The sequence below is a fragment of the Cornus florida genome, unplaced genomic scaffold (assembly GCF_030987335.1).
Source record: "Cornus florida cultivar Cherokee Brave unplaced genomic scaffold, ASM3098733v1 CherokeeBrave_3.0.0_Hap2_Chr08, whole genome shotgun sequence".
NCBI lineage: Eukaryota > Viridiplantae > Streptophyta > Magnoliopsida > Cornales > Cornaceae > Cornus > Cornus florida.
This window is the reverse complement of record NW_026775578.1, coordinates 51,446,958-51,466,071: the sequence shown is the minus strand read 5'-3', so window position 1 is coordinate 51,466,071 and position 19,114 is coordinate 51,446,958. Positions and strand designations below refer to the sequence as shown.

At 33.0% G+C, this 19,114-nt stretch overlaps 1 protein-coding gene across 1 annotated transcript; it reads left to right on the top strand.

Moving 5' to 3' along the window:
- Window positions 1-539: 539 nt before the first annotated feature.
- LOC132270239 (late embryogenesis abundant protein At1g64065-like) lies at window positions 540-1,079 on the top strand. The gene has a single exon (XM_059771430.1). The coding sequence runs from the start codon at window positions 540-542 to the stop codon at window positions 1,077-1,079; it is 540 nt and encodes a 179-aa protein (XP_059627413.1).
- Window positions 1,080-19,114: the final 18,035 nt, after the last annotated feature.

Here is a 19,114-nt window from a genome sequence, read left to right as displayed (position 1 = left end):
ATCGTTTAGGTTATAGTGCGGGAGATTTAAGACTTTACTCACTTGCAGTCTTATGATGACATCAATTCTTATTTATTTAATTTATTTTGCGTAGAAATTCTAGAATGCAAGTATGTGGCCAAGCCATTTTTTTCCACATAGAAGCATCTACTACTGGTCCGCTAAGCGCCAAATCCAGCAGTCAGATTTCTATTTACCACATATTCCACATTGATAGCTAAAGTTCAGACTCTTTTGACCACATATTCCACATTGATAAATAATGTCCAACCTTAATTAATCAGTGTTTAATAAGTGTTCCATATTTGACTTTTCTTCAATATGATCGTTCGTATATGGCTGCTTACAATCCCACGTCCCACCAGTTCCACCAATAATTCCTTCAAACACCTATCGTTACAACCATTTAAATATATTTTCTTATATATAATAACCAACCACCACTCCTCTCCCATCAACATTTCCTTCAAACACCTATCAGTGAACAAGCAAAATCCCCCCTCTCTCTCTCTCTCTCTCTAAACCTTGTCAGAAGATTAATGGCAGACCATCTTAAACGCCAGAAACGCAAGAAACTTCTTCTATATATTGTTGCGTTTATCGTGTTTCAATCCATTGTTATAGCGATCTTTGCACTCACAGTCCTGAAAGTGAAACGCCCCAAGTTTCGCGTGGCTGCTGCCTCATTTGAGACATATAATGTCTCGGCATCGTCATTGGAAATGAAAATGAATGCTCGACTTGGTGTCAAGAACACGAATTTCGGTCCCTACAAATTCGACAACAGTACCATTACCTTCTTCTACAAGGGTACACAAGTGGGGAGTGCTTCTGTTCCCAAGTCAACGGCTAAATTTCAATCCACCAAGAGGTTCAATGTTACTATAAACCTATCATCAACCAGTTCAGACTTGGCAACTGATTACGGTTCTGGGATTTTGCAGCTGAGCAGCTCATCAAGATTGACAGGAAAGGTGGAGCTAATGCTGGTGATGAAGAAGAAGAAAGCTACCAATATGAATTGCACCATGGACTTTCATATCCAAAGCGGGCAGCTCCAGAATCTGAATTGCAAATGATGTTATGCTTTTATGTCATGTGACTTTATTTTCCAAGGTTTATATCTTTTTTCTTTTTGTTTGAGGGGCAGAGAGTAGGATACATATATATTGTGATCCCTGTTTTGCCATTTTTTTTTTGTGCTTTACGTATATGAATTTGTACACAGAGTTCATTTCTCTGATTTGGGCTTTAGAAATTTGAATTTGTGTATTTCGGATTCTTTGTTTGTTTTTCAATCCAATTGCTCATTAAAAAGCAGAAAAATGAAAACAGGATTGCTGGGTAACAAGTGATTCAAATTTTCCGATGGAATTATTAAATCTGACCAGACAAAAGTAAGCAGTTTTTTAATTATCCCATTTGAGCAACAATTTTAGTGTTTGTTAAAATTTAGTAAATGAACTCGCATGTTTTAGGCAAACATAAACTAAACTGTTTGCACCCAAATTTATTTTTTTTAATTTTAAATTTTAATTTTTTTTTTTTTTTTAAAAAAAAAAAGAATTGGCTTTCAATTTGGGACTCGTGAACACCACACAATTCGCAAGTCCATGAAAACTGAAAAGGAGTCATTAATGTGATCGATGCAAGCCGCCATCCTTTTTGTCTTTGGTACGGCTGCAATCACGTAATTATGGACCTCACCATAGGCCACCTGCAAACTAGAAATGCATAAAATACTCATTAATACGGAGGACATGCATACACAATTAGTGTCCAAACTGTTCAGTGGCGAATAAAAAGTAGTATATTAACTTTAAATTAGAGACTTATGATTTAATTCGATCAAAATTTTTTGTTTGATTAGCTATTCTTTTGACTATTTAGGAAACTTAGTGATTTTTTAAGAATAAATTACACTCATCTATTTTGAAATTTATCATAATTATACAAACCTACTCGAATAGAAAATTTATTCAAATCTCCCTTCAAAAGCAAAACTTATCACATGAACCTTCCTTGTAAGTGATGTGCTGTCAATTGGACTTACGGGGAATATCAGCTTACTTGAATAAAATTTCTTTAGGGACCACCTCTTGTTAGCGCCAGTCTTAATGGCTGTTTTGATGGGACAAAGAAAAGCTCAGACTAAAGTACAAATCTATCATCATCAATTTATCACAAATCATCATCAGTTTATCCACACTAATATCCAACTGAACTTAAAAAATTTGCATACTAACCTCCGTAGGCGTAAACCTCTACCGCCTCACAACAGACCCATCTAACCCATCTTCCTCTTCCTCTTCTGTTTAGGTCTCTTCCATGATTCCTTCACTTCTTCCATTTTCTTTCTCCTACCAATTTAAATAAAAAGTAACGAGTGAGAAAAACTTTATTGCTTCGGTTATATTAGTGATATGATATCACCTACTAATTAAATATCGACACGTAGTGGTAGAACCCACTAAAATAAGATTTTACTTATGTAATACGATACAATGGATTGATGGCACGAATGAAGAAATATCAAAGGTGAAAGGAAGTCTTTTTTGCAATTGTCACACCCCAAAAGTTGAATACAAATACATCTGATAACAATACTCAATATGGGTGTGAACTACAAATCATTCCATAATACATTACTCAAATCAACATGAAATTACATAAAATCCTTAAAATAAATATCTCTCTACAACGAAGAAAAATAGAAACTCTGAATTGCTCTAGTCATCAACACCAATTCTACAACCACCAAGTACCTAAAATGTTAAAATGTGGTGAGTTCACAAGCTCAGCAAGATCATTGCCCAACAAGTAATAATCTTACCTCACGTCGGTAAATAAAGGTACACTAAATAATATATCTACTTGATTAACTAAATAACTATATCTAAATAAACAAGTCTCACTTTCACTGTTCATTAAAACGGATCAAATTCCAACTCCAGTAAAAGAACACATTAAACCTCATATGTAAAAATCACATGCAACCACATACACTGGTAGGGAACGAATCCAACCTCTCATATACAGTAAAGAACAAATCCAACCTTTTCAACACATTATGTGGGGAATTCAGCCAATAATACATGTGATAATCCATGTGATAATCCATAATAAGTAGGAACACATCATATCCTTGTATGGAACGATCACACAATGAGACAGTTACTTACCATGCGAGACAAGCTCATCTTCAATCTGTGAAACAACTATATCCCATTACACATGCACTAATTCTATACGTATGGTATGATCACTCTCCTAGACTTCATTTACATATACACGCGTATCCAAAACAATTACAATCTAATTCTAATCTAGTAGAAATTTATAAGATTCCAACAATATGGGTTACACAGTCCTCCAACAACCCCTTCCTTAAAGAAACTATACTCCAAATAGTGAGAAAATGTAAAAACTTCAAATACACAAAATCATATCAGAATAATAACTCGAATGAAACTCTAATAATTAATGATTCTATACGTATATCAACATAAAGAGTTGAATAATGCACCCATAATTAAAGAAATGATGATTTAGACAAATAAAGTAAGATTAAACTTGCCAGTTCGATTACAACTCAACCACCGTTTCCAAATTTGCTCTGTACAAATTCTGTCCAAATCCATAAATATCGATCAACAACCTTTTATATAAATGACTATATAACACTATATAACAGTAATATTAAAATGCTTGCCTGATAATTCTCCTTGATTGTAAAACATTCAAGTTATAATCTCTCTGCAACTTATCATTTGCAAAAACAATTAATCGTTTCTCATAAAACCCTCATGTTCTAAACTAAATCTCGCTTGATAATCTTTTGGTTAGAGGAAATAGGCAACGTACCTTAATAGTAGGATCATAACGTGTCACTATCGTCAATATCCTAATCCACTTTCAAAAATGCAATTCAGTATAATAATTGAATCCCAAACACGTCAAACACAACCCAAACACGGTCTAATAATAACTGAAAATCTACCATGTCTATAATACTTCTATACGGACTTAAAAACATGATAAATTTAAAGTTCCACTATTATAATCATATTATAGACACTTTTAACCACTAAACCACGTACATATAAATATATATACATATAAATAAATAAATATATATATATATATATATATATATATATATATATATATATATATATGACTATACGTACAAAAATTCGAGATGTTACATTCTATCACCCTTAACAATAATTTTGTCCTCAAAATTGTAAAATGTATTCTTCCAAACTGTAGTTTCTACCCCCAACTCCTCTATCCCATCTTTGGATTATAACCTTATATAGGCATACTATTCCTTGGTAAACAACTAAAATGCAATCAAATGTCAGGTCAAGATTACTTCTCTCTAGAACCTTACTACAAACTATCCAATATACATATATAACCATATGTTAATCTATAAGAATCTATAAAGTTATAGATATCTAAAGCTTCTTTGATATTCTAGTGACAATACACAACATCATGTCTTATACGCCTTACACTCCTACATCATCTACACGCTTCCACTGTGCACTCTAATCACATTAACATTCCACCACTAGTTTCAATAATCTCACAAATGCCTCAAATTTAACTCATTTATTATTATATAATCAAATCTGTAACCATCTCCAAAAATGAAATAAAACTGCTAATTACTATAATAAAGTCTCCAATATAATTAATCAAACAATTAATTATACTTAAGAGTCTAAATAAAATCTGAGTTGTCACATTTTCCATCCCTTTAAGAAATTTCGTCCTCGAAATTTATAATTCTCTCGTTTCCATATAAACACCATTTCTTACAGGCGGTGTGGGATACTGTGACCTGTTTCCAAGTATGGTAGCTTGCCAGTGCACCTCACCCGCCCACTCATACCGTCTACATCGTCACTATCACCAAACTTTCGGCTAGGTACTAGATCTGATATCAATCTGTCACACCCCAAAATTCGAATACAAATACATCTGATTACAATACTCAATATGGGTGCGAACTAAAAATCATTCCACAATACATTACTCAAATCAACATGTAATTACATAAAATCCTTAAAATAAAAGTCTCTCTACAACTAAAAAAAATAGAAACTCTGAATTGCTCTGGTCCTCAACGCCAACTCTACAACCACCAAGTACTTGAAATGTTAAAATGGGGTGAGCGCACAAGCTTAGCAAGATCATTGCTTAACAAGTAATAATCTTACCTCACTTTGGTAAATAAAGGTACACTAGATAATATATCTACTTGATTAACTAAATAATTGCATCTAAATAAAGAAGTCTCACTTTCATTGTTCATTTAAAGGGATCAAATTCCAACTCCAATAAAAGAACATATTAAACCTCATATGTAAAAATCACTTGCAACCACATACACAGGTAGGGAACGAATCCAACCTCTAATATAAAGTAAGGAGCAAATCCAAATTTTTCAACACACTATGTGGGGAATTCAACCAATAATACATGTGATAATCCATAATAGATAGGAACACATCATATCCTTGTATGGAAGGATCACCCAATGAGACAGTTACTTACCATGTGAGACAAGCTTATCTTCAATCTGTGAAACAACTATATCCCATTACACATTCACTAATTCTATATGTATGGTATGATCACTCTCCTAGACTTCATTTACATATACATGCGTATCCAAAACAATTATAATCTAATTCTAATCTAGTAGAATTTTATAAAATTCTAACAATATGGGTTACATAGTCCTCCAACAACCCCTTCCTTACAAAGAAACTATACTCCAAATAGTGAGAAAATGTAAAAACTCCAAATACACAAAATCAGATCGGAATAATAACTCAAAAGAAACTCTAATAATTAATGAATCTATACGTATATCGATATAAAGAGTTGAATAATGCACTAATAATTAAAGAAATGATGATTTAGACAGATAAAGTAAGATTAAACTTGCCTGTTTGATTACAACTCAACCACCGTTTCCAATTTTGCTCTGTCCAAATTCATAACTATCGATCAACAACCTTTTATATAAATGACTATATAAGTATCAAAATGCTTGCCTAATAATTGTGCTTGATTGTAAAACATTCAATTTATAATCTCTCTGCAACTTATCATTTGCAAAAACAATGAATCGTTTCTCATAAAACCCTCATGGTCTAGACTAAATCTCGTTTGATAATCTTTTGGTTAGAGAAAATAGGTAACGTACAATAGTAGGCTCATAACGTGTCACTATTGACAATATCATAATCCACTTTTAAAAATTCAATTTCAAAATCGGTATAATAATTGAATCCTAAACATGTCAAACACAACACAAACATACTCTAATAATAATTGAAAAGCTACCACATCTATAATACTTCTATACGGACCTAATAACATGATAAATTTAAAGTTCCACTATTTTAATCATATTATACAGATGGACACTTTTAACCTCTAAACCACGTACATAAATAAATATATATATTTGTATATATGACTACACGTACAAAAATTTGGGATGTTACAGGGGAGCTAATGTCTTTATCCAAAGATTGATTCATAATTTTTTTTCCCGAAGGGTATCAATTTGCGACAAGAGTTCCTTTGGCATCTTTCTCACTCTCTCATCTAGTAGTTGAGATGCTTCGGCTTCATTCATATTTTCGGATCTGAGTAACATAAACTGAGGACTGGAAAATCAATAATTTTTCAGAGACAACGTCAAAGTGTCAGTAAAAAGTTGATAAACAAATATTCGCACAAACACCTAAAAATGGAACAAAGGAACAAAAGGATTTTATTATAAACTGTGGTAATTGAACAATGGAGCTCTAGTTTTCTCTGAACTCCTTGCCACCAATTAGGCTTGTTCTACATCTATTTATACTATTATTCCCTAATGGCTATGGCGGATTTTCTTCTTTGATCCTCTTGTAGACTCTAAAATTGTATGGACTTTTGTTTTGACAAATTGACCCATCAAATATAGGTCTCATGTTTAATTAAATTATTTAATTGGCACAAACTTGGTCCACTTAAATTATTTAACTAGCCCAGCCCAGATGATTTAATAAAAAGATAATTATTCTTAATAAAATATATTTGGAATAATTATTTTATAAATAATCATCACAACATAGCCACCCCAGCCCAGTTATGATTTTGTCCTTATCAAGAGAGGACACGTGTCATCATCCTATTAATCCAAGAAGCCTATAAATAGAGGCACGAAGGAAGGAGAAAAAATGGTCCAGAAATTCAGAAACTCAGAAATCAAAAGGGCCAGAATTCCAAACCAGAATTCTAGAGAGAAATACAGAAGCTCTGCCAACATATATCTTCAATATCCAATCCTGAAGGCGAAGAGCAACAAGCACATCTAAAGCCGTGCTGTTCTTCATCAAATTCAACAAATTCTCTCTGAAGGCAAAGAACAACAAGCACATCTAAAGTTGTGCCGTTCTTCACCAAATTCTCTCTTCTCTGAAGACGAAGACAACAAGCACATCTAAAGTTGTGCCGTTCTTCCTCAAATTCAACAAAGAACAACAAACACATCAAAATCGTGCTGTTCTTTCTCCGTGATTCAACAAGTTTCACCAATCACTACAAAACAATGTTCGAGATCAAGCTTCGTCAGCCCTCGATCAGAAATCATCGGCGATCTTCTTCAACTATAAATATTTGTAGAAAATTATCAATAACCCGATTCGAGATCAGGCTCCAACAGCCCTTGAATCCAACAAATAAAGGAGATCGAATTAGAGGACAAGTTCTTTCCTTTGTAAAAAATATCTCAGAGGATTGTATTATAATTTTTCCAAATTTATAAAATTCTATTTTGCTCCCAATTTTGATCTTTATTTGTAAACTACGAAATTTGTGTGTACAAATTTTTGGCACGCCCGGTGGGACATTCTCTGCCTCTTATCTCTTTCTCCTACATTAAATCCTCAACAAATTCATCATCAGATTGTATGACTTCAAATAAGATTCAGACGAAGAGCAAGAATACCACCAAGGATATCGCAGTCATAACGGACAACATCATCACCACTATAAAAGGTAGCAAGAAGGTTACAACTTCGTCAAGTGGTACAAACAACTCTGCAAGTCCAATGATGCGAAGCATGGTCAAAGCATCCGTTCTTGCCAAAAGACAACACGATGCAATGAGAGTTGATTCCGCCAAATCTGTCAAAGTAACAACTCAAGCTCATACTTCATTCACCTCGCTGGGGGCAAGGAAAAAGGTTCCTACAACCTCAAAGGTTGCTTTAGTCACAAGTTCAAGCTTAAGGCTGGTCCCAAGGCTATAAATCTCTTCTAACTTAGTCACTATGCCAGTCATGATGACAAGTACTACCTCGTATGAAGAGCAATTGGCGAGTATGGCCAGTGCAATTGAAAGATTACAACACTCTCTCAAGGAGTAAGATCTGAAATTGCCTCGCTAATAGAAAAGTTAAAATTACATGACGACAATTCTGAGTTAAGCAAAGGTCGAATTCCTCATTTGAATTCCATGCCAAAGATCACTCCAATTGGCGATCACAATGACATGTCTGCCAATCTAACAATTGAAGTTGCCTCTGTCACCTCACTTTTTGTCTAACAACTCCAAGACATGATAGTGAATTGCATAAGAGAACATTACAGTGACGTTCCTCAAAGTGCTCGCATGTACTCAAAGCCTTACACAGAAAGAATTGATATCTTAAAAATGCTGGTTGCGTATCAACCTCCAAAGCTTCAACAATTTGACGGAAAAGGCAATCCCAAGCAACATGTCACACACTTTGTAGAAACCTGGTACAAACGGAGATCTCCTTGTTAAGTAATTCATTCATTCCCTCAAAGGGAATGCATTTGATTCGTACACAGACCTCAAAGCTAGAGGTATTGACAGTTGGGAGCAGATAAAACGAGAATTTCTCAACCGTTTCTACAGCACTCATCGTATTGTAAGTATGCTGGAACTTACAAACACAAAACAGATGAAGGGTGAACCTGTGGTTAACAACATCAACCGTTGGCGAGCTCTAAGTCTTGACTGCAAGGATCGTTTGTTTGAAATTTCTACAGTTGAAGCATGTATGCAAGGTATACGTTGGGAGCTTCTTTACATCCTACAAGGGATTAAGCCTTGCACATTTGAAGAGCTTGTTACTCGAGCCCACGACATGGAGCTTAGCATGGAAAATCATGGTGCTAGGAAAGATGTTCCAGATATACCCAACAACCTTCAAGAAAATGAGGGAAGTGAGTCCAAAGAAGAAGACAACATACTTCCTAACTCGGATGACGAAGTAGCATCATCTTTCATTATAAGCATCAACTCGAGAGACTTGCATCAAGAAATGCACCATGCTATAACAATGACTTCAACCGAAAGTGCTAAATAACAGGGGGCATTAAATCAAGGAAACCAAGAAGAAAATCCTCAAAGTGATGATGAGATACCCTTCAGCATAGGTTTGGATTGCCATCTAATTCTTGCAAAGTTGAAGAATAACAAAAATTGAAATGCTCCCAAATACGACCCTAAACTGTCGATGATACTCCCTGACATAAGTATAAACTATTAACTTGAAAAAAAATGACACTTCTTGAAATGAGTTTAAACTGTCTACCTGGAAAAAAAAAATCAAGAACTCCTTGATATGAGTTTAAACTGTCTCAAAAAAAAAAAAAAAAAAAAAAATGATACTCATTGACACGAGTTTAAACTGTCGACTTGAAAAAAAAAAAAAAAAAAACAACAACACTCCTTAGCACGAGTATAAATTGTCCGCTTGAAGAAAAAAAAAAAATCAAGAACTCTTTGACATGAGTATAAACTGTTTACAAAAATAAATAAATAAATTTGAACTACATGATGACTTGATCCCTGTTCAGGGTACGTAGGCATCTTGGAGGTCTGTTCCAAGTTCAGTCAACCCAAAAAAAATAAAAAAAATCTTAACAACGCTCCTTGATACGAGCATACATTATCTACAAATTTCAAATTGATCCATGTCAAACTTAAACTTGGACTATTTCTAAACCTTTAAAAAAAAAATTAGAGAAGGTAAAATCAACAACGCTCCTTGATATGAGCTTAAATTATCTTCAGGCCAGTCCACACCGAACTCAAGCTTGGATTACATAAGGCTTTGCCAAGATAAGGTGAAGCTCCATCTTCAAAGAGGATTATACTAGTGCAAGCCGCCAATTCCAAATCAAGCTCTGTCTTCGAAACTAATGCATAAGTGCACTTATAGACAGTCAAGTTCTTATAGAGATTATGTTCAATATCACTTGCGTAAGCTATTAACTTCAAGTCAAATTTCACATTCGAGAGTGATGTCTAGATGCACAAGAACATAAAGTCAAATTCTGGTGGAGTTTTGTATTCAAAGGCGGATGCACAAGCATACTTGTGCAACATGTCAAGATTCTGATGGAGTTTTGCTAAAAAGTTTGTCAAGTTTACTTTATTTGGGATCTTGGTCAGAATTTTATTGCCTTCACCAATCACTTTATTCTTGACTTTTGTCAAAGTGGATTTCTCTGCAAAAAAAAAAAAAAATATATATATATATATATATATATATATAGCAACGGAACTCATGGGTCCTGGCGGACTAGTAAATATGTGTTCCAACGGAACAATGGTCCTGACGGACTAGATGCATTCCAAAAGAACAATGGGTCCTGATTGACTAAATGCATTCCAACAGGTCAATGGGTCCTGATGAACTAAATACGTTCTAAAGGAACAATGGGTCCTGACGAACTAGATGTGTTCTAACGAAACAATGGGTCACAGAAGGACTAATAAAGATGTATTCCAATGGAATAGTGGATCCAATAAAAAAAAAATGGAAAAAAAAAGGGAAAGGAAAAAATGAGTGGAAAAAAAAATGCATGAAAAAAAAAATAGAAAAAAAAAGGAAAGAAAAAAACATGCGTGAAAAGAGAGAGAGAGAAGAAAAAAAAAAAAAAAAAAAAAAGTGTGAAAAAAAAGAGTGAGAAAAGTAATACCGATTATTTGTTCGAGCAGATGCCGCAATCTAACAAGTCTTCAGAAGCTTTGGGATTGATGTCTAACTCTATAGCATGGATAGGTATATATAGACAATAAAATATCTTCTATTTGTACTGGGATTTGTAATTTAGTTCAAATGGGAAAGTAAAATTGTTATCCAAAGTTGGACAGGAAAGTCTTTTATAATTCAAAGACCAAGTTGGATACTTCAAGAATCAAGTCTCACTTGAAAAATGAGACAAATCCTGTCAAACATGGGACTCGAAGTGGGGGCAATTTATAGACACTAAAATTTTATGGAATTTTGTTTTGATAAATTGACCCATCAAATATGGGTCTCATGTTTAATTAAATTATTTAATTGACCCAAACTTGGTCCATTTAAATTATTTAATTAGCCCAGCCCAGATGATTTAATAAAAAGATAATTATTCCTAATAAAATATACTTGGAATAATTATTTTATAGATAATCATCGCAACATAGCCAGCCCGACCCAGTTATGATTTTGTCCTTATCAGAAGAGGACACGTGTCATCATCTTATTAATCCAAAAATCTTATAAATAGAGGCCTGGAGGAAGTAAGAAAAAGGGTACAGAAATTTAGAAACTCAGAAATCAAAAGGGCAGAATTCCAGAGAGAAATACAGAAACTCTACCGACATTCATTCTCAATATCCAAACCTGAAGGCGAAGAGCAACAAGCACATCCAAAGCGGTGCTGTTCTTCATCAAATTCAACAAATTCTCTCTGAAGGCGAAGAGCAAAAAGCACATCCAAAGTCATGCCGTTCTTCACCAAATTCAACAAATTCTCTCCTCTCTGAAGACGAAGACAACAAGCACATTCAAAGTCATGACGTTCTTCCTCAAATTCAACAAAGAACAATAAGCATATCAAAATCGTGCCGTTCTTTCTCCGTGATTCAACAAGTTTGACGAATCACTACAAAACACTATTCGAGATCAAGTTTCGTCAGCTCTCGATCAGAAATCATCGGCGATCCTCTTTAACTATAAATACTTGAAAAAAATTGTCAATAACCCAATTCAAGATCAAGCTCCAATAGCCCTTGAATCCAACAAATAAAGGCGATCGAATCAGAGGAGAAGTTCTTTTTTTTAAAGAATATCTCAAATGATTATATTCCAATTTTTTCAAATTAATAAAATTATATTTTGCTCCCAATTTTGTTCTTTATTTTCAGGCTACGAAATTTGTGTGTACACCTCTCCACTGTTGCTAGGGGTGCAACTTGGGTTGGGTAACCCGAACCTAACCCAAGCCCAGCCCGATTTTTCATGAGCTTGGGCAATCATTTTTACAATTAGGGTTGGGTTTGGGTTGAAAAATCTCAATCCGAATTTAATTAGGGTTGGACATGGGTTGAAATGCTAGCAACCCGAACCCAAATTCTAATAGTATTTTCATATATATATTTACTTTTAAATACATTATATATAAAATTTAAACTATGATTACTTTTTTTCTTTTCAACTTTTTTTGTTAAATCTTAACTTATTGTATATTAGTATTTAGGAAAATTAATTTTCTAAAAATTTATTTGTAATTTATTAAAAATTTACAAAAAGTCTTTAAATTTCTTTTTGTGTAAGAGTAATTTAATCTAAAACTAATTCAAGATCATATTAAATTTTTTGTATAAAAATTAGCTATATGAGTAATTCAAAATTTTAACCCGGAATCTAAGCCCAATTTAAAAGTAGAAAGATGGGTTGGGCTCGGATTGAGTAGGTAAGGTTGATGATAGGGTTAGGGTTGGACTTGGGTTTAGCATTTCATATGATGGATTGGGCTCAAGTTATACTTCAAACCCGCCCAACTCGAACAGAGTTGCTGCCCTAACTGTTGCTAATTCTTTGGCCTTTTTTTTTTTTTTTTTGATTTCTGATTTTAGTTACGGATTTGGACTGTTACGCCATGTGTCATTTAGTTTTTGGGACTCGTGGATACTCCTGATTGGCTCTTGGTTTTAACATGTGTACTTCCTTGATTGGTTCAGATTCTCTTGTCCAACAAGAGTATAACCATTCTAATTTCAGCAACAATCATTGAAGAAAAATACGGATCAAGTGAAAAGAAGAGGTGAAAGAGGAAACCTTGCCTTAATCCCCTCTCTAGCTGTGAAAATTCCACATGAGCTTTATTGATGAGAAATGAATATCTCATATATATATATAGAACACACACATCCCTGGACCAAGCAATCCATTTCTCTCCCAAACCATAGTTCTTTAAATTGTTTATCAAGATAGAGAATCATAACCCTTTTTAAGGTCTATTTTCATAGCCATGGAATAGTGATTTTTTTAATTGATATTCCTAATCAAATCATTAGCAATAATCATAAAATCTTGAATCTTCTTGCATTCCACAAAAGCACTTTGTTCAAACCCATTCAGTCTAGTTGAACCAAAGCAAGACTATCAGCTATGATTTTAGTAATAATCTTATAAACTAAATTATGCAAAGCAATTAGCCTGAAACTATCGAAGTAATAATTTACACCTTCCAAAAAAGGAAAAAAAAAAAAAAAAAAACCTTTTGAAAAAAGAAGAAGTAAGAAATGTACAAGAATTAAAATGACGTACAGTACCCAAACAAAACAAAGGTAAAGGAAATTTTTGTTAAGGATTTTCTTTATTAATTATTTATTCGAACTTTAATTTTGAGAAACGTAATTAAAAGCATAAATCTATATATGTCACATTTAAAATAATACAATAGGACTTTAATACGGCTTCCCAACGATTTTATAAGGGTGAAAATTGTTGTTCAATTTTCAATATGGGGACAATTTGGGGAACAGTGGCAATTTACAACCGTGTCAAGCTATCACTTTCGTATAGAAGCATCTATTTCTAATATGATAATGTAGAAATTATTTGTCAAAAATAAAATGATAATTGTGGAAACGGTGTGTTGTTTATTACGACTAGATAATAATAGGGGCCTAAAACCGAAAGTACACTACTTAGAAGACAAAAAAAAAATAAAATAAAATAAAATAAAATTCAGACGCGTTTGAGAACCATCCAAATGACAGATAAAGTTCAACTTTAGTCATCGTTTAACGAAACTTCAAGTATGGTGTTCCCATAAAATCACACTTCTCACATCGGTTATAACAATGTATATATCACTTCTTATATATAGCCACTAATCATCCCTCCTCTACCATCAACATTTCCTTCAAACACCTAGCAGTAAACAACCAAAAATCCTCTCTCTCACCTAGTTTGTCAATATTAATCAAGAAGACTAATGGCAGAGAGGGAGCAGCAACCAGGGCATCACATGCCAGAACCAAATAATTATGGCCGAGTAGACGAAGAGGCACAATCCAAAGAACTCAAACGCCAGAAACGCAAGAAACTTATTCTATATGTTGCTGCATTTGCTGTGTTCCAAACCATTGTTATAGTGATCTTTTCACTCACTTTCATGAAAGTCAAAACTCCCAAATTCCGTGTGCGTGCTGCCTCATTTGAGACATTTAGTGTCACGGCAGCATCATTTGACATGAGAATGAATGCTCGACTCGGTGTCAAGAACACCAACTTCGGTCCGTACAAATTCGACAACAGTACCATTACCTTCTTCTACAGGGGTGCAGAAGTGGGGAATGCTTTTGTTCCCAAGGCAACACCTAAATTTCTATCCACCAAGAGGTTCAATGTTACTATAAACCTATCATCAACCAATTTGCCAACCAATTCAGAATTAGGAAGTGATTTCAATTCTGGAATTTTGCCGCTGAGCAGCACATCAAGATTGACGGGAAAGGTGGAGCTAATGCTGGTGATGAAGAAGAAGAAAGCTACCAATATGAATTGCACCATGGATGTTAATATCGCAACCCAGCAGCTCCAGAATCTGAAATGCAAATGATATATGTCTGTGTAAATCTGCTCAAAGTTCATTTCCTGAAAATTCTTTTGGTTCTCTTATTCTTTGATTCAATGTGCACTTAATATGTTTTTCCGCGGCATCCTCTTTGCCTTATTTATTTATTCATAAGGTGTATTTTCTTGTCTGTAACGGCAGCTTATTACTTTCTTTCTAACCACTCAAAATAGCTCACATATCATTATACTCGGTGGTTTAGCACAGAGGACAAGTGGGGGCAACTACCCCAACTGAATTTTTAATTTTTTTTAATTTTATATTGAAATTTTTTTATATATATAATTGCCCCCACTAAAATTTGATAGTCCACACACATACATACATATATATATATATATATATATATATAATCAAAAGTTCGTTCACTGTTTTATACTTTCCCACAAAATATAATATTTTTTTCCACCTTCCCAAAATATTATATTCTTTCCCACTTTCTCAAAAAATATGATTTTTTTTTTCACTTTCTCAAAATATTATATTATTTCCCACTTTTTCAAAAAAAAAAAAAAAAGGTATATTCTTTCACAATTTTGACTTTACCACAAACAAATGCGTTGTTTCCATCACAATTTTAGTCTTCAACATTTTTCTTTCCGCGAGTCTTCAACATTTCACAAATTCACAATCCAAACAAAACAAACGGAGCAACCGTTTACCAGTAGATAGAGACTCAGTAAGTCATACTATTTTTTTTTATCATCTAAATTTACGATAATTATTTGATATTATAATTTTAATTAGAAAAATTATTAGTTATTACTATCAAAATTATTTTAGGGCTTATTCTTTCAAAATGTAGTTTGTGTAATTTTGTTACTAATTATTATTCAAAAATAAGACTTAGAATTTTTTTTTTTATTTTTTTATTTGCACCCCAAATCAATGAAATCACATATTCATTTACTCTATCAAATTTTTCGATTGATTGGATTATATGGTTTTAACTTATAAAATTAGTTATAGCTTCATATCTTGCTTTTTATTTTATTTTATTTTTTGATTTTTCATATGAATGAATTTTTATTATTAGTAGATTGACAAACATGGTAGTTATTAAGAATGCTTATTACCATAATTTTTTTTGAAATGAAATTGGTTATCATGTAATTTTATTTTTATTTTTTTTACATATGTGATATATAATATATTAGAATAGTTAGATTTAAGTAACTATGTTATTTTCTTTTTCATATCTTATTCTTCATTCATTGAATATGATTTTTTTTTTAGTATATATATTTGAATGAACTCAATTTTGAAACAACAATGAATAATCTGAAAAGATATTACAAAGGAATACAAGACTTACCATCCCCTCAACCGTAAGCAAGAAAGAGATGATGACAACCCAAAAAAAAGTCGTGTGGAAATTGACTTACCAAATCTTCCTTCAAATCCTGGGTTACGAACTAGGATTACAAATTATAATCCCAATATTCAAAACCAAATTTACAGAGCATATATACTAAAGGGTCCTTGTCAACCTCGGAAACATAAATTTCCACAAAAGAAATTTGGACAAGCATCAACGTGAAGATGATTTAATCCTGATTGGTTTAATGATTATTCTAATTGGTTAGAATACAGCATTAAAGATGCATTATTTTGTTTATATTGCTATCTTTCTAAGCATAATATAGGAGAACAATCAGGTGATGACTATTTTGTTAGTGAAGGATTTTCAAATTGGAAGAAGAAAGATAGACTTCAAATTCATGTTAAAGGGCCAAATAGTGCCCATAACCAAGCTTGGAATCAATACGAAGCTTTAAAGAACCAAAATCAACACATTCAAACAATAATTTTCAAGTAATTAGACGAGACTCGAATTGACTATTGAAAGCATTTGACTGCATCAATTGATTGCATTCAGTATTTGTTAGAACAAGGGCTTACATTTCGTGGTCGTGATGAATCTGAGCATTTAAGTAATCAAGAAATTTCCTCCAACTTTTAAAGTTTCTTGCTAATCATAATGAGGATATTAAATCAGTAGCATTAAAGAATGCTCCTGAAAATCTTAAGTCAACCTCACCTGATATTCAAAAGGATATTGTGAATGCTGCTGCCATTGAAACTATTAATGTTATTATTAGTAATAATGGAGATGAACTATTTTCTATTATGACTGATGAATCTCGCGATATATCGATAAAGGAACAAATGACTGTTATATTTCGTTATGTGGATATGGATGGTGATGTAATTGAACATTTTATAAGTGTGGAACATGTTACAAGTACCACTACTCTTTCACTTAAGATGGCAATTGATGAACTATTTTGTAGGCATAGACTAAGTATAACTAGATTGCGTGCGCAAGGATATGATGGAGCTCGTAATATGTAGGGCGAGTTTAATGGTCTTAAAACACTAATTTTAAAGGAAAATGAATATGCTTTTTATGTCCATTTATTTGCCCATCAACTACAGTTGGCTCTTGTAAAAGTTGCAAAAAGTCATGTTGATATCATTACTTTTTTTAGCTATGCTGCTAATGTGGTCAATGTTGTTGGGGCTTCATGTAAACGTCGTGATATTCTTCATGAAAAACAAGCTACCATGGTTATTAAAGCATATACTCAATAATAGTGAAATTAGAAGTGGACAGGGTCTTAATCAGAATACTACTTTGAAGCGTGCTAGTCCTACACATTGGGGCTCTCACTATGATACTTTAATCATCTTGATTTCCATGTTCTCATCTGTTATTTATGTGTTTGAGATAATTAGAGATGACAGATCATATGTTGAACAAAGATCTAAAGCAAAAATTTTATTGACACTCATGCAGTCATTAAGTTTTGTGTTTACTCTCCATTTAATGAGGGCTATATTGGGAGTTACAAATGAATTGTCAAAGGCGCTGCAAAAGAAAAATCAAGACATTGTAAATGGTATGTCCTTGATTAAAGTATGCAAGAAAGAACTTCAAATGATGAGAGAGAATGGTTGGGATTCTTTACTAGATCAAGTTTATTCTTTTTGTGAAAAACATGATATTGAAGTTCCCAACATGAATGATACTTTTGTAACTCCAGGGTGATCACGACGTAAAGCTAATGAAATCACAAATTAATTTGCATTACTATCATGTGGAATTGTTCTATGCTGTGTTGGACATGCAACTTCAAGAGCTGAATAGTCGTTTCAATGAGTCAAACACTAAGTTGCTTATTTGTATATCGTGTTTGTGTCCAGATGACTCATTCGTTGCTTTTGACAAGGAAAAACTAATCCAACTTTCTGAATTTTATCCAAGAGATTTTGCTTCGTTAGACCTCCTGAAACTTGGTGATCAACGTAACACTTATATTATTAATATGTGCTCTAACAAGGAGTTTTCAAATTTAAAAGGAATTGATGATCTTGCTAGAAGAATGGTTAAGACAAAAAGAGACAAGGCTTATCCATTAGTTTAATTACTTGCTTTTGAAATTGGCATTGATTTTGCCAGTTGCTACTACCACAGTGGAGAAGGCTTTTTCTTCCATGAATATTTTGAAAACTCGACTATACAATCGAATAGAAGACAAATGGATGAAGGATATGATGGTTGTGTATATTGAGAGAGACATATTTAATACTGTTGACAATGATGTTATTATTCAACGCTTTTAGAATATAAAAAATCGTGACAATTGTGAATGTACTAAATAGAAATATTATGAATCAATGTTTTAATTTTTACATAAATTATTTTGGTTTAAATTATATATATATATATATATATATATATATATATATATATATATATATATTATTGCTATTAAAGATTGCCCCACAGAAGGAAATTCCTAGCTACGCCACTGATTATACTTAATTTAGAATCCATCAAAAGTTTCATTTTTATCGGTCTTATAAGGGCTTTGTGACTTAATGTCATCTCCACTATCTTTAAAGTGGATGATGAGGGTTCAAGTCCCTAAAGGAGATTGTGGGTGTGTAAGTACCGTGTGTTTCTTGCCGATGAAAAATTAAAAAAAAAATATTGTGAAACCAAACATTGACCAAGCCAGTATGAGCCTAGGACATGCTGGTAATTTATTTATTTATTTCTAATGTATAAAATTTAAAAGGGTAATTTACAATCACACCCCTGAGATTTGCCCTATTGACAATCATATACAAATTAGTCTACTTT